General features: G+C 41.1%; 5 protein-coding genes across 5 annotated transcripts; 2 read left to right on the forward strand and 3 right to left on the reverse strand.

Annotated features, from left to right (window-relative positions):
- Window positions 1-1,034: 1,034 nt before the first annotated feature.
- Window positions 1,035-6,110, reverse strand: ATC70_001534 (uncharacterized protein; the record flags this gene model as incomplete). Its single annotated transcript, XM_064820929.1, has 1 exon — window positions 1,035-6,110. One exon carries the CDS (start codon window positions 6,108-6,110, stop codon window positions 1,035-1,037), a length of 5,076 nt encoding a protein of 1,691 aa, XP_064684849.1.
- Window positions 6,111-7,702: 1,592 nt separating this feature from the next.
- Window positions 7,703-8,560, forward strand: ATC70_001535 (uncharacterized protein; the record flags this gene model as incomplete). The annotated part of the gene is made up of 1 exon (XM_064820930.1): window positions 7,703-8,560. One exon carries the CDS (start codon window positions 7,703-7,705, stop codon window positions 8,558-8,560), a length of 858 nt encoding a protein of 285 aa, XP_064684850.1.
- A 329-nt stretch (window positions 8,561-8,889) lies between these two features.
- On the reverse strand, window positions 8,890-9,380 carry ATC70_001536 (uncharacterized protein; the record flags this gene model as incomplete). The annotated part of the gene is made up of 3 exons (XM_064820931.1): window positions 8,890-9,081; window positions 9,139-9,222; window positions 9,345-9,380. The coding sequence occupies 3 exons, from the start codon at window positions 9,378-9,380 to the stop codon at window positions 8,890-8,892; spliced, it is 312 nt and encodes a 103-aa protein (XP_064684851.1).
- Window positions 9,381-9,857: 477 nt separating this feature from the next.
- On the reverse strand, window positions 9,858-10,786 carry ATC70_001537 (uncharacterized protein; the record flags this gene model as incomplete). Its single annotated transcript, XM_064820932.1, has 5 exons — window positions 9,858-9,986; window positions 10,059-10,385; window positions 10,442-10,551; window positions 10,612-10,657; window positions 10,709-10,786. 5 exons carry the CDS (start codon window positions 10,784-10,786, stop codon window positions 9,858-9,860), a joined length of 690 nt encoding a protein of 229 aa, XP_064684852.1.
- A 793-nt stretch (window positions 10,787-11,579) lies between these two features.
- On the forward strand, window positions 11,580-13,262 carry ATC70_001538 (uncharacterized protein; the record flags this gene model as incomplete). Its single annotated transcript, XM_064820933.1, has 1 exon — window positions 11,580-13,262. One exon carries the CDS (start codon window positions 11,580-11,582, stop codon window positions 13,260-13,262), a length of 1,683 nt encoding a protein of 560 aa, XP_064684853.1.
- Between the last annotated feature and the right edge of the window lie 438 nt (window positions 13,263-13,700).

Below are 13,700 nucleotides of genomic sequence, written 5' to 3' on the forward strand. Positions count from 1 at the left end.
TTATGAGATACGAGTGTTTATGCTTCGGATGGCTCTTTACTACCTTCAATTCGCTTCGGTGAGAACCAATCTGCGCAGCGGCAGCTAGCGCTACCGATTGCCCTTGCGTATCTTATCAAAATACTGCTACTTTCATTTTGACCCTCTACTTACACATAAAAACCCTTCATATTATCTGTGGATCTGATTCCTGTGTGATGCTTTACATCCATATAAACGTAGCTATTTTGTATTCGGGCAAGCAGCATATTGGTATTCCCTCTTTTTTAGCCCTTAGTGTCCCTGATACAACAAAATCTGAGTGCATTTGAGCTGCGTTTTCTTGCGTTCAAGACCGTTTTAGGTGGTCAGAATAGTACCAAACGATTGCTCTCACCTAGCACTTACTTCCTGACTGTTGTATTCAAAGATACAGTATTAACAAATTAAGATAGATTTCAAAAAAGGAAGACTATAAAAAGTAACCAGATACGAAAACTTCTAGATTTATTAACTGATTCAAACACATCCTATTTATAAGAGATCATTACTGATGAATCATCAATCTATCTTGTTGTTTCAACTGAGTCAATACATCGTATCATGTTTATCTAATATCATTCAATTGAAGGATCCGATTCGTTCGATCAGCCATGATGATACAATCTGTAGCCATCATTATCCTTCACTATCAGAGACCATCATAATCGATTATATGATTCACTTCTGTGTCGAACCTAATGTCCTAATGTAGACAGTGAGAAACAATGTAAATCATGATCCGACTCTTGCTGAGTTACTGAATGTCCGCAACCGCTACAGACTCAACAGCCCCCAACCAGGATCAGGATATACCATTGTTACATACCATAATCTCTAATTACAGCACATCATAAATAACGATATTAGATAACATACAAATACAATATATATACAATATTCAACCAAAATGATATGGGCAGCATCCGTCATTAAAAAACCTTTAAAAACCTCTGAAAGGACAAAAATATACAATAAGGTAAAAAGACTAGATCAGACATCATACCATTCAGCCATTAAGACCGATTCTTAGCTGGTCTACCACGTTTCTTCTGAGGACGAGTAGCAGCCTTATTCTGATTTACTGTTGCAGGAGCAATCTTGCGCTTGCCAACAGCCTTTGCACCATTCCTTCTACCCCAATATAATTCAATACATTCAGTAGAGTTGAAATGTTCAATAGGTTCCCAAGTAGGTTCATCAAATCCTTTCCACTGCACCAAGTATTTATACTTGCCCGGTGAGCCTCTATGGTTGATAACCGCTTGAACCTCTTGATGTTCGCGAATGAAGTCCTCTTTAGAAGTTAGCGTAGCATTAGCCGCAGCATTATACACTAATTTATGCGTAGGTACATCATAACTCAGGAGATTACCTGTACGATCCATCAGAACGTACGAGCCTTTGCTAGTAATTCCGTTGATCAAATAGGGACCCTCATATCGAACATCCAACTTGTTGCTCTTATTCTCATTCACTACCATCACCTTACTCCCAACGGGATAAGGCTTCTCGATGATCTTGTGCTTCTTAGCAAAATTGGCATGATCCTTCTTCTGAGTCTCTAAAATACGTTTCGAGATAGCTGGAATAAGAACATTTTGAACGAAGCTATACTTCTCATCAATCTTCTTCTGATCCACTACATCGTAACTACGAGTCAAGTCTACCTTTGAATAATCCGTCAAACCATTAGGTTGGCGATTAAACAGAATCGTATAAGGACGAGACTTGTGCAATCTAGCATACTTGACATTCAGACAATAATTAACCCAAGGAATATAGTGTTCCCACTGATCACGTTTTCCTTTAAGCAACTTAACTGTTGTCGACTTTGCAAGTTTAATCCAACTCTCCGCAACACTGTTACCCAACGGGTTCCATGCTAACGAGAGACGTCTGTCAATACCACTGATCTCGACCATAGCTTCTACAACCTCATTGATGAATTCCTTTCCTCTATCAGATGTCAAGATCTTTGGCCAACCGAAAAGAGAGAAAACCTGAAGTAATTCACGAGCGATAGTAGTAGCATGCTTATCTGGAATGCAGCGAATGACCGTAAATCGACCATAAATATCCGTCATTACGAATATGAAGTTGCTACCGAATGAACTTGTGACACCCATATCACCAAGATCCATACACCAATGATCCAAAGGTTGATCAGCTTTGGCACTTCGGAAAGGATGATAACCTTCTCGAGCAATGTTGAACTTGTTACATTCAATACAATCCCCCAAGATACGTTCAATATCCTTACGAATGTTAGTCCAATGGAATCCTTCATGATGAATAGCAGTTTCAACATGGTTGATTCCGAAATGACCGACCAAATGTTGAGAAATAATCATATTATCTCGTTCAGTAGCAGGTGGGGTAACATAATCGCAAAACTTCATAGTACGTAAAATTAACTCTTGTTGTTGCTTTGACGAGGCAGCTGATGAGGTGCTAGCTTTCATCGAAGAATGCTTCACATCAACCAGGCCATCATCACCAATACTAGTATCCTTTCGTAAAACACGAGTAATTCGAACAGGAATACGTTTCATTTGAACAGTTGGTGTGGTAGATTTCAACTTAGAACCCATCTTTCTCTTCTGCTTCAACCTTTCACCTCCATCAGCATAGTACCTGCCCCCCAGAAGATGGCGTGCGGAAGCATCGTCATCTTCATACAGCCGAGATAAAGCATCAGGAATGACATTCAAAACACCAGGTAAGTGAACAATGTCAAAAGTGTAAGAAAAGATGTTCTCCCACCACCCAAGCATCAACGCATTAGGAATCTCTTGCGTATTCAAATAGATCAAACTCTTGTGATCCGTATGCAGGGTAAACCGTCTCATATACAGAAACCGATGAAACTTTTCTAATGAATAACAAATTCCCAAAAGCTCACGTTTTGTAGTACTGTAATTGCGTTCAGAAGGAGAGAGTTTACGCGATACCAAACCAATATACCGAATTTCATTCTGAATCACTTGGTACAACAAACCACCAATTGCAGTGAGACTAGCATCAGTAGCTAAATGAAATCGACATGAGAAATCAGGGGTGGACATAACCAACGCATTGGTAAGTGCATCCTTCAAATTTGCAATAGTTCTGTCATGTCTTGCCGTCCAGACCTTCGACAAATCTTTACACTGCTTCAACGAGTCGAGATCACCCGTTAAGCGAGAATACATCGGAATAGAAGATCGGAAATAGGACATCAGACCCAGAAACGAAGCAAGCTGTCTACCAGTCTTAATAGGAGGCCACTGCATGATATTGGTAAGTTTTCTTCCATCAGGGACTAACTTGCCATCAATTACACTCCATCCTAAAAGGTAAATGCTTCTCTGAGCAAAGACCACCTTCTCTGGATTCAAAACCAGATTAGCCTTTGTCAAACGACGAATCACTTCAGCAACAAGTTTAAAGTGATTTTCCAAGCTACCCGAGGTACTACAGATTATATCATCAACGTAGCAGAACACTGACTGGTCATCCTTGGTAGAATTGGGAGTAGCAGCATTGGACGTATTCAGATCTGACAACAGATTCTGCAATGTACGAACAACTACTGAACCAACATGACGAATACCGTACGCAGCCTTCCGAAAGGTGTACTGAGTATTGCTAAACGGCGAAGTAAACGAAACCTTATGAGCTTGCGAGGGATCCAATCCAAAACTGGTAAAACAAGCATGGATATCCAGACAAGTATGAATCGTTTTATTCCCAATATTCTGATGAATAGATGAAATCAACGGCAACTGTTGTTTGTCATCAACCTCCAAAATCGAATTCAACTTACGGACATCTAACACCACACGAGGCTTAGACATGTCATAATTGCCATTCGAATCTTTCTTCTTCACCACCAACAACGGATGATTGAAGCGGGTATGACTCGCCGATCGTTCGATAACGCCTTCATCAAGCCACACTTGGATCTGTTTATTAACAGCATCCCTATAGGCCTCCGCAAGTGGATATTGAGCACGATAGGCAACACAGCCAGGCTTAGTATCCAGCTTGATAACAGAATCAGGCAAATTACACTGAGTATTTCTCATGTCAATTTGCGAATTCTCCAATAACAGTTCATTCAATAGCCTAACGTAAGGAGCACGTTCCTTATCACTACCAAATGGATGGTGATTAGGTTCAATCGAGTCGTCAACAGGATCTGGCTTTCTGGGCCCAGTCTGAAAATCATGCTGACTCACTAAACCACTAATACCAATACCAATCTTAGAGAGAACATCCATTCCCAATAACACATGTACATTTTCTTCCGAATAAAATGTAAAAACTTCAAATGAATGTGAACTAACAACTTTATTATAAGTAACATTCAAGACCACAGAACCAACACGAGGAACGGTAGTCGCTTCATGTGCCAACTGTACAATACTGTCAGCAGCAGCAGCTTCAAAACCAGAATGAGTACGACCTCCTAGATGATCGAAAAACTCGTCAGTAATGCAACTAAAAGTCGCACCAGTGTCTACGATGCCGAAACAAATGACATTTTGTACCACAATTGGAACACAAATGGCATTGGAACGCAATGTAGGAGGTGCACTAAATACAGCATCAAACTTACATTCTTGAGCAGACAAATTCTGCACCAAGTCAACATCAGACACAGAAACACTGTCCATACCATCAACAATCGAAGCCTGAGCTCGACCACACAGGTCCTCAGCATCGGTGATAGTATGACCATCTGATTCCGACATTTCCACATCAGAGTCAACCTCAGTGTTCTCAGTCTCCTGAACAGAAGACAAACCAGGACTAACTTCATCCCGCACGGGAACAGAAGCAGCAACGACAGAAGCAGCAACCGAAGACGCAGCGGAACAGGCATTGACCTCCCTGCTCTTTTCCCGAAGTACGGCAGCACCAGCCTCAGACGCCAAAGCCTTGTCCACCATGGATTGTACTGTTGGACGCTTCGTCATCATGCGAACAGTCTTTGTAGGACCAGAAGAACCACCGGTGGCACACGAATGACCCTTTCCGTAGTGTCCATTGCATTCCTTGCACGATTGCTCCGCACGATGTTGAGCCATGGTCTTGCCAAACTTCGAAACCCAAGGATCCCTGACACCAGAATTAGAACGACGCGAAGAAGCCCCACGAGCGCCAGAAGAACTCGGTGCCTCGTACCATCTTGACTTCTTAGCCTCATTGGATACTGGAAGGTGTGAAGCATCCGCTTCTCTCTTGCGAGAGCCCAAGCGATCAACACCATTACCGACCTTCTTCTCAATAGTCGCATCCAGACGGCGGGCCACAGAAGACATATAGTCGATATCATAGAACGAAGTTTCGGAAGCTTGGCTCATTGCTACAGTAAGCAAGCGAGAAACAGAATTCGGGAACGCATCGAAGAACACCAGAGCAGCCACATGCTTGTCAGACACCTCGGATCTTGCTCTCAAACCCTTAAACCGTTCCAGGAAGGAGTCAATAGACTCACTGTCTTGCTTCGTGCAAGCCAAGAATTCATGGATCCGAGCAAACCGACTTTGCTCCCTAGGAACACCGTAACGAGAGATGATCGCCTTCTTCACAGCGGACCAAGGGATCTGCGCATCCCCTTGCCCTTCGACAAATTCATTCAACCAGTTACGCAGGTCAATACCCAAGCAACGGGGCAACAAGCGGGACCAGTCGGTGTCAAGGCTCATTTCATGAGAGATGAGTACATCCTCAAACCGACGAATACATGCTTCAACATTCGGAAAACTTTCCCTGTTACTATCCCTAATCAGGCCGGTCCATTGGAACAAGGGAAGACCGTCAGGTACAAAAGAGTTGACAGCCTTGGCAGCAGAGCGCAACGAAGAAAAACCAGGAGGCAATCCAGATCCATCTGATGTCAAGACAACCAGATCCAACAGAGATTGCAAGTCAGCAGCCCTTTTGCCCAGCAAAAGACGTAGGGGTTCCACCTCCTTTTCTGGCTGACCGCCAGCCTTCGAAATTTCGACAGCCAGACCACGAACTTCTTCACGCAAATCCGCAATTGCGTTTTCCAAGGAGCCAGCAGGATTAACAGCAACAGTAGTATGTTCTTGAGACATTTGAGATAAAATGGAGTAAACGGTTGTAGTATAAAATCAATAGTGATCCGGATTACACGGTTAAAAAAAATGTTGTATTCAAAGATACAGTATTAACAAATTAAGATAGATTTCAAAAAAGGAAGACTATAAAAAGTAACCAGATACGAAAACTTCTAGATTTATTAACTGATTCAAACACATCCTATTTATAAGAGATCATTACTGATGAATCATCAATCTATCTTGTTGTTTCAACTGAGTCAATACATCGTATCATGTTTATCTAATATCATTCAATTGAAGGATCCGATTCGTTCGATCAGCCATGATGATACAATCTGTAGCCATCATTATCCTTCACTATCAGAGACCATCATAATCGATTATATGATTCACTTCTGTGTCGAACCTAATGTCCTAATGTAGACAGTGAGAAACAATGTAAATCATGATCCGACTCTTGCTGAGTTACTGAATGTCCGCAACCGCTACAGACTCAACACTGACACCTTTGCTCCACTTTTTGGGGACCTAAAAAACATGGCCGAAAATCGACCAAAAAGCATGAGGTATCCCTCATGGTTTTCATTAAAAATCAAACGATCGCGTTTTTCACCTTGATAATGAAGGCTTTTACTATGGTATATATTGAACCAAAATGTTTCTATTGATCTAACGTAACCTCTGAAATTTTCTTTGTGGGACTTTGATATGTAAAATTTCGACTTTTTGGCCAGAAACCCCGTTTAATATTTTCGTAGATTACTCAATAAGTTTATTCAAAACACCCATCTTACTTGGTACCATTGGAAGCGCCTTGAAAAGCACTTCAAGAATGTATTAGGAAGCATCGGTTGATCACCACAATTTCTATAGTCGAATATCATAAACTAGTTCGATCAAGTCGAAAATGGACAGAATTTGACCAATCCTGAACAGAGAGAATGTTCTGGGCTTGAATTGATTTTGGCTGGTAGGGCTGGTTGGCAAACTCAATGCCTTTTTAATCATGGAGGCAATACAGTAATAGATGCTTTTGAAGCGTATGGAAAGTAGGTGGCAAGTTATATAGCATTGTTGCTAGTCATGCTATCTCTCTTGCATTCTATATTTAATAACGCCAGCCTATCAAAATACTTGTTAGATCAACTTCTTTCCTTTTTGAGGCTTTGAAAATGTCTAGGGACCATAAATCTATTACGTTATGATAAGAATTTCGACTCTTCTTCGGTTGGTTTCCTGACCTAAGCTTCACTTTGGTGGAAACCTACCTACGTTCAGGTGGTTCGCACTGCCGCGGGCCTTTGACTAACATTGCAAAATCAATAATAGCTAAAATGTTAGAAGAAACTTGATTATTGATTGATATAAAATTGCTAATCATATATGAACCCTGCCTGGCAAACGCCTGGCAACTCAGTTCCATATTAGGTTTGTAAAAGTGTCTATGGACTAAAAATTTATTACGTTAGGATAACAGCCTGCTCAGCCTGTTTGCCAGATGACTTTCAAAAGCCAAATCCAAGATTTCCATTTCAAAAACTACAAAAGGGCATGACAATTACTGCTCAGCAATCGCACTCTACCTTTTTTTTACCACCTAAATAACAATGAAGAACGACAACTTTGAAGAAGAGCCTCCAAGCTATGATCATGCATTTCAATCAAGCATGGACCCGGATAGCGAAGTGTACCGTCTTGGAAAATACCACGATGCTTCATTCGACTCGTTTGAACGAGGTGAAATGTTTATTCAAGCATTCTCGACACAAATAGACGCTTTTCCCATCATGCAAGCTCAAGAAGTTGGGCAGAGAGGATTTTTGAATACGATTCACATTGATACCAACGTTCAGAACAATCAGCTATTTAAGCACATCAAATCCAACCCACAGAGCCTTGCTTACGTCGTGGAACAGGCAGATACTGTTCGCTTTTGGCCTGCAATTCACCCCAATTGTGGGCCTTTGGAAGATTTTGATGCGACCGCGTTAGCATCACACCCATTTTTAAAGATTTCCGAGTATAAAGGTCAAAACCAGTATGAGAATCAAACCATGGCACAACACTATTTTGAAATCACGGTACAGCAAGCAGGTCCAGATGTTGTAATGGCCATTGGTCTTTGCACAAGGCCTTACCCTATCTTTCGCATGCCAGGTTGGAACAAATATTCTGTTGGTTACCATAGCGATGATGGGCATAAATTTTGTGATGATGCTACTGGTGGTCAGCCATTTGGTCCTAGTTGGACAGTAGGTGATACTGTTGGATGCCTGTATGCTCCTGAAACTGGCAATGTTACATATACTCTCAATGGTATTGTCGTTGGACAGGCTTTCTCAGGTTTAGTCCGCCATCACTACTTCCCGAGCGTAGGTGCTGATGGGCCTGCGCAGCTTCAGGTTAATTTCGGAAGACAACCCTTTAAATATCCCATCGACAACTGGGCAGGACAATACATTTGAACTGCTTAAAGTGTTTTTTTTTTTTTAATAATAAAGATATCGCAAAAGATAAGGAGAGGGGTGGTCGAATGGAAAGGAAAAAGGAAGATGATGCTGTCGCAACAAGAGATATTCGTAATATGATTGAGAAAAAGAAAGGCTTTGTATAGTAGTCGTATTGGAATACAATGGAATAGTCAAAAGTATTGATTTAATTGCGTCGGTTCGATTGTTGGCGATGTGTATGTGCGTGTGTGTGTGTGTGTGTGTGCGTGTGAGTAAAACGGTGATTGAGTGTTCTGCAAATATCACAAATTCAATGCATAATGCCATGACACAAAAAGACATGTTTACTGCTGTTTAGCAGCGTCTTTATCCGATTCTGAAACCAAAGGACTCTCCTTGACTGGGCTGGAGCCAGGCAATGAGATGGGGTTGGAGTGAGGGATAGTATCAGGTGAAGGATGCTCTGATCCTATTGCCAAGGGCTCTTTTCCGGCTTTCGAGAGCGCATAATCACCAGAATCAAAGTATTTGCGCTCCTACTCGTCATGATTCATCAGATACCGCTCGATGCTCATAATGTCATAATACAATACCTTCAGCTTGTGACCCAAAAGATCTTTGCGATCAGGGAGTTTACCATACATACGGAATAACTTTCTCTCCTCTTCACTTAATTGCTATAGTGTATGTGTAGACGTGTGAGAAATTATTATTATTTTTTTTTTTTTTGCTGGCGTAAACACGTATTCGACATTTGCTGAACTAAGGCATCTTCATGTCGTTATATTCTGATACTTACACTAACATCAACCTTGTTTTGTTGAGCAGGGTTCATTTTCTACGTTATATTGTTATAAATGATTGAAAGGAAGAACAGTGAGTTGATATACAAGAGAGAAAAGACAAAAAATAAACCACAGAAAATCTTCTTCAGCAGTTGCTCAGCGACGAAGCAGTGACGTAGATTGCAATGTCCTCAAGCTTGGATGTCAAAAAAACTCATGCAAAATGGGAAAAGCATCACGAGGAAAATCGACATCAATCAGCACATGAGTCGAATAAACCTATCCTGAGTATCTGAGATAGTTGCTCAGGCCACTAGCGTTCATCAACATCAAATGCAAAAGCAAATCATCCATGTGTACAGTGCAGATCAAATCTAACGTTGAATAAACTATCAGTAGAAACCTGTCTAATGATGCTTTATTCATTTCTCTTACAAGACATGGTAATAATGGATGTAGCGCAAAGCTAACTTGAAGTAAATGTACAGAAGTATATGATGAAGAAAAAGGATACATGGTCGAGCGACCTAATAGACAGTTGACATGTGGAATCTTGATTCCTCAAAGTCCTTGATCTGTTGGTCGTGAAGTCGATGATGGCGAGCACCGCTGCGAAGTCTGGTAGCGTAAGCGCCAACAACAGATGCAAAATAAATCTACAGTTGAATGACTGTTAGGATCTATGCTTCGGTCTTCACAGAACATGCCTTTTTTTTTTTTTTTTTTACCTGAACCATTTGCACGATAAAGATGAGAACGCCCCACAAGATGATCAACATTTTAATCGAATGTTCACAATCCTCAGCAGATGTTGCATGTGCGTTCATGGTGTTTGGATATTTGACAGGTGAATAGTAGCTGTTGGTCGAGATTGTTGTGGGTCCAAGTCCAATTTGCGAGTTTCCAAATCCCACGATACCGGATCGGATGCATGTATTGATCATGTTTTGACGGTAAACAACCATCAAAACCAAGGAAATAACGTATTTGATGAAGGATAATGCGCAACACACCCAAACAACAATGCTGAAGAATCTGGCCGATTTTCTTTGTGCCTAATTTGCAACATTAATAGCAATCCTATAAATAAATCCATTGCTGGTGGCCATACAAATATTGACCCAATGATACCAGACAGCCCTCCCACAAATACAAGCACTGTGAACAACAAGTTGATATAGTACCATGCCTTGGCTGTTTGTCCTGAATACACAATGATGGCTACATGGATGAATCAGTATAAGCGACAGCTGGGTGTGCTTTGTAATGAATGAAACCTACAATTGATACCAAGGAAACCAGTTACAGCGTCAAACAAGTAAGCAATCTACATGATACCGGTCAGTTTCTACCATAATGAGTTGAGATGTCAACGTACAAAAAACCAAAGTGCAATGATAAATGTGCCCATACGAAGTGGTATGAAGCAACAGCATTTCTCCAAGGCCAAACCCATAATGACAAGTTTTTTTTTTTTTTTTTTAGATGATAATAAAAAGAAAAAGAGGGAGGTGCTGTAAGATATACCACAACCTGTTTTGTTCTAGGTCAACCATGGCGGAGCAAATCTCCATATAAGAGGGTATTTTGACCCTTTGAAAGTCAGTGCTAATTAACACCAAATTAGCCTTTTATGATCCTGGTTGTAATTGACGAGGTGCCATGGTGTATTTCTATGTATTGCTGCTTAAAATTGCCTGAGATAAAGTAGGGATAGAGCAGAAACTACTGCCAACTTATAAGGGTTTGTTTAAGGACGAACAGCCCAGTTTATTTCGAAGGAATGCCACATTTGTATGATTGATCCATCTCCATACAAGAAACCGAGGCAGAGGCTGTTTCTGTGTCGAAGCCAGCGATACAATATAACCCAGGGCTCTTATTTTTGTTTGACATCTGATCGAATATCATAGGTATGCTGCTCATGGTATCGACTCGTCAAGATGCAAAACATGGTACGTCAGTGATATACAGCACTTCATTCAGAGCGCTTGAGATGTTGCTTATCCAGTCGATGATCTAAATCAGCAGACTCTACACAGCCATGTAGAGTTTGAAAGCAGAAAATGGACTTTGCAGCATGGTGGTTTTGGTTGTGTTACTATACAGCCCATCAAAGGAGAGCTTGATTGAGGATTTATGCAATGCTAAACCATCATTGGGTGACTTGTAAGAGACCCAAACAACAAGGAATCTCGGCGTAAAATGAAAAGACAAGACCTTTTTTCCTCTGCTTGCAACATAAAATTATGACACTTGATACCACTACACCACCAAAGCCAAAGCAGAAACGTAGCAGAAAACTACCACGACGAGCCATATTGGATGCAGACTTTGTTGTGCCGTCCTCTCAACGTGTCATTGACCATCTTTTGCTAGAACGAGCTCCATCACAACACGACAGAGTCATTTTATCAGAATTATGGGGAGGAAACGATTCACATTTCCAGAAGAGCATTATGCCTGCCGTCAGTATTGGAAAGCCAAAGAGGTCTTTACATGGCGATACACTCGCAAAACCAAAGACTTACAAGGACATGCTCAAGGAGAAACACAAGGATGAATGGGCAATGGATTGGAGCAACGTGACATTTGTTCCTCCAACAGCTAAAGGAAGGCATATCCGTTCGAGTAGTGAAAGCACACCACCTGTTACTGAGGCATCGGATGAGAGTGCTTCAGAACCGGGAACTGACAGCGTGGCGCCATTAGATGAAAGCGATGTTCTTGTGGATCAGCTCAAACACCAGAAATCACAAACTGCGGACAGCGACAAAACTGAACATGCACTTGTTAAGGGCAAATCTGAAAAGTCAGTAAACAGCACAGAAGACACATCATCAATACACACTATGAATGATACTGGTAAAAACAAAGAACACAATCACCAAGACAAAGCAAGCTCAATTCCTGCCATTGATTACAATGCAAATAACCGACAAGACACTGGGAACATGAACAAAGCATCAATCAACACATCTGCGGACGAAACGGTAATGAATGAGACGGATGAACAACATGACGAACACATGGAACAGGACAATGGCTATATGCCGGGCTATAGCGACGATGAATGCATGGTGGATCAAGATATAGTGAAACAGTTACAACACATGCCTGTGGTCGCTGACCAAAATGAAGGTGGAGCGAATGATTTAAGCCAATCCGAAATAGCTCCAACAACAAAAGACAATACAACATCAAAAGAGGAAATCTCTCAGGAACCGCAGACAGCTGAGACAAATCCAAGTATTAGCAGTAGCACTGACAACATCCACGAACAGCGGGTGGTTCCAGAGGCTTGTTTGATTAGCAGCAAAGTCGGTGACGATGATGTCCTTCATCAAAACGAGCTGAATCAAATGGAAATTCCACTATCCCTCGATTTAACCGCCGGCAGCCCACAGCTGAGCCCAATACCGGCAAAAGATCAACAAGAAACACATCTCAATATACCACCTGATGATACAACAGTGCCATCCAATGACGACAAATCAGAGAGCGATGAAGATCAAGAACTGATGGATATTGAACAGGATGAGGAAGAGCAACCATTGGAGACCGCAGCTCCGGTGTCACGGCAGATGCTTGTTTCTGGAACTCAAAATAGCGCCATGATTAGTGATAAGGTGTCTCAAATACAAGCGAAAAAGCCACTCTTGAATCTGGATCAGCCAGTGTATGAGGAAACAAATTTGATTATCAAATCAAACCCCAAAATTATCAAGAAATGGCAGCCAAATCAAAAGCATCATCGCATACTGAATGTGTTGAAAAGTACAACGGCATTGAATTGGATTGAAGATGGACATGACGATATGCACAAGAAGGATATTGGGTTCATAAGGAAACGCCAATTGGAGGCGAGATTCAGTAAGCCATTTGTTACCAAGAAACGTATCAAAAATTGCTGGTTCGTAGAGATAAAGTAATCACAAATATTGTTAATAATAACAGCGTGGGATGTACACACGCACACACGACAAACACACAGGGGATCAATAGTAGATGCAAATTTTTTTGATGATAATACCCATATGGAAATCATTTGTAAAGGAACAAATAAAGGTTAACCAATGAATCCCAAGTTTCAGCTATGAGCAATAGCGGGTTAACCAATCAGCAATTGGAGCATCTTGCTATCTTACAGACTATAAATAAAGGGAGGAGTGAGCGCCATCCTTGTATTTCCTCTTCTTCTTCTTTTTAACCCTTTCAACTATTTCTTTAAACACTATTCACTTTTATTTCCACTGTTTAAAAATGGTTGCCTTTTAATTCTCTTGTCGTTTTTCCCCCCTTTGTTATTTGAATCAATTTTATATCTTGTTAAATATTGATTAATTTGTTAAATTTGTTAAATATGCTTT

The sequence above is a fragment of the Mucor velutinosus genome (genome assembly GCF_035048745.1).
Source record: "Mucor velutinosus strain NIH1002 chromosome Unknown tig00000041, whole genome shotgun sequence".
Lineage (NCBI taxonomy): Eukaryota > Fungi > Mucoromycota > Mucoromycetes > Mucorales > Mucoraceae > Mucor > Mucor velutinosus.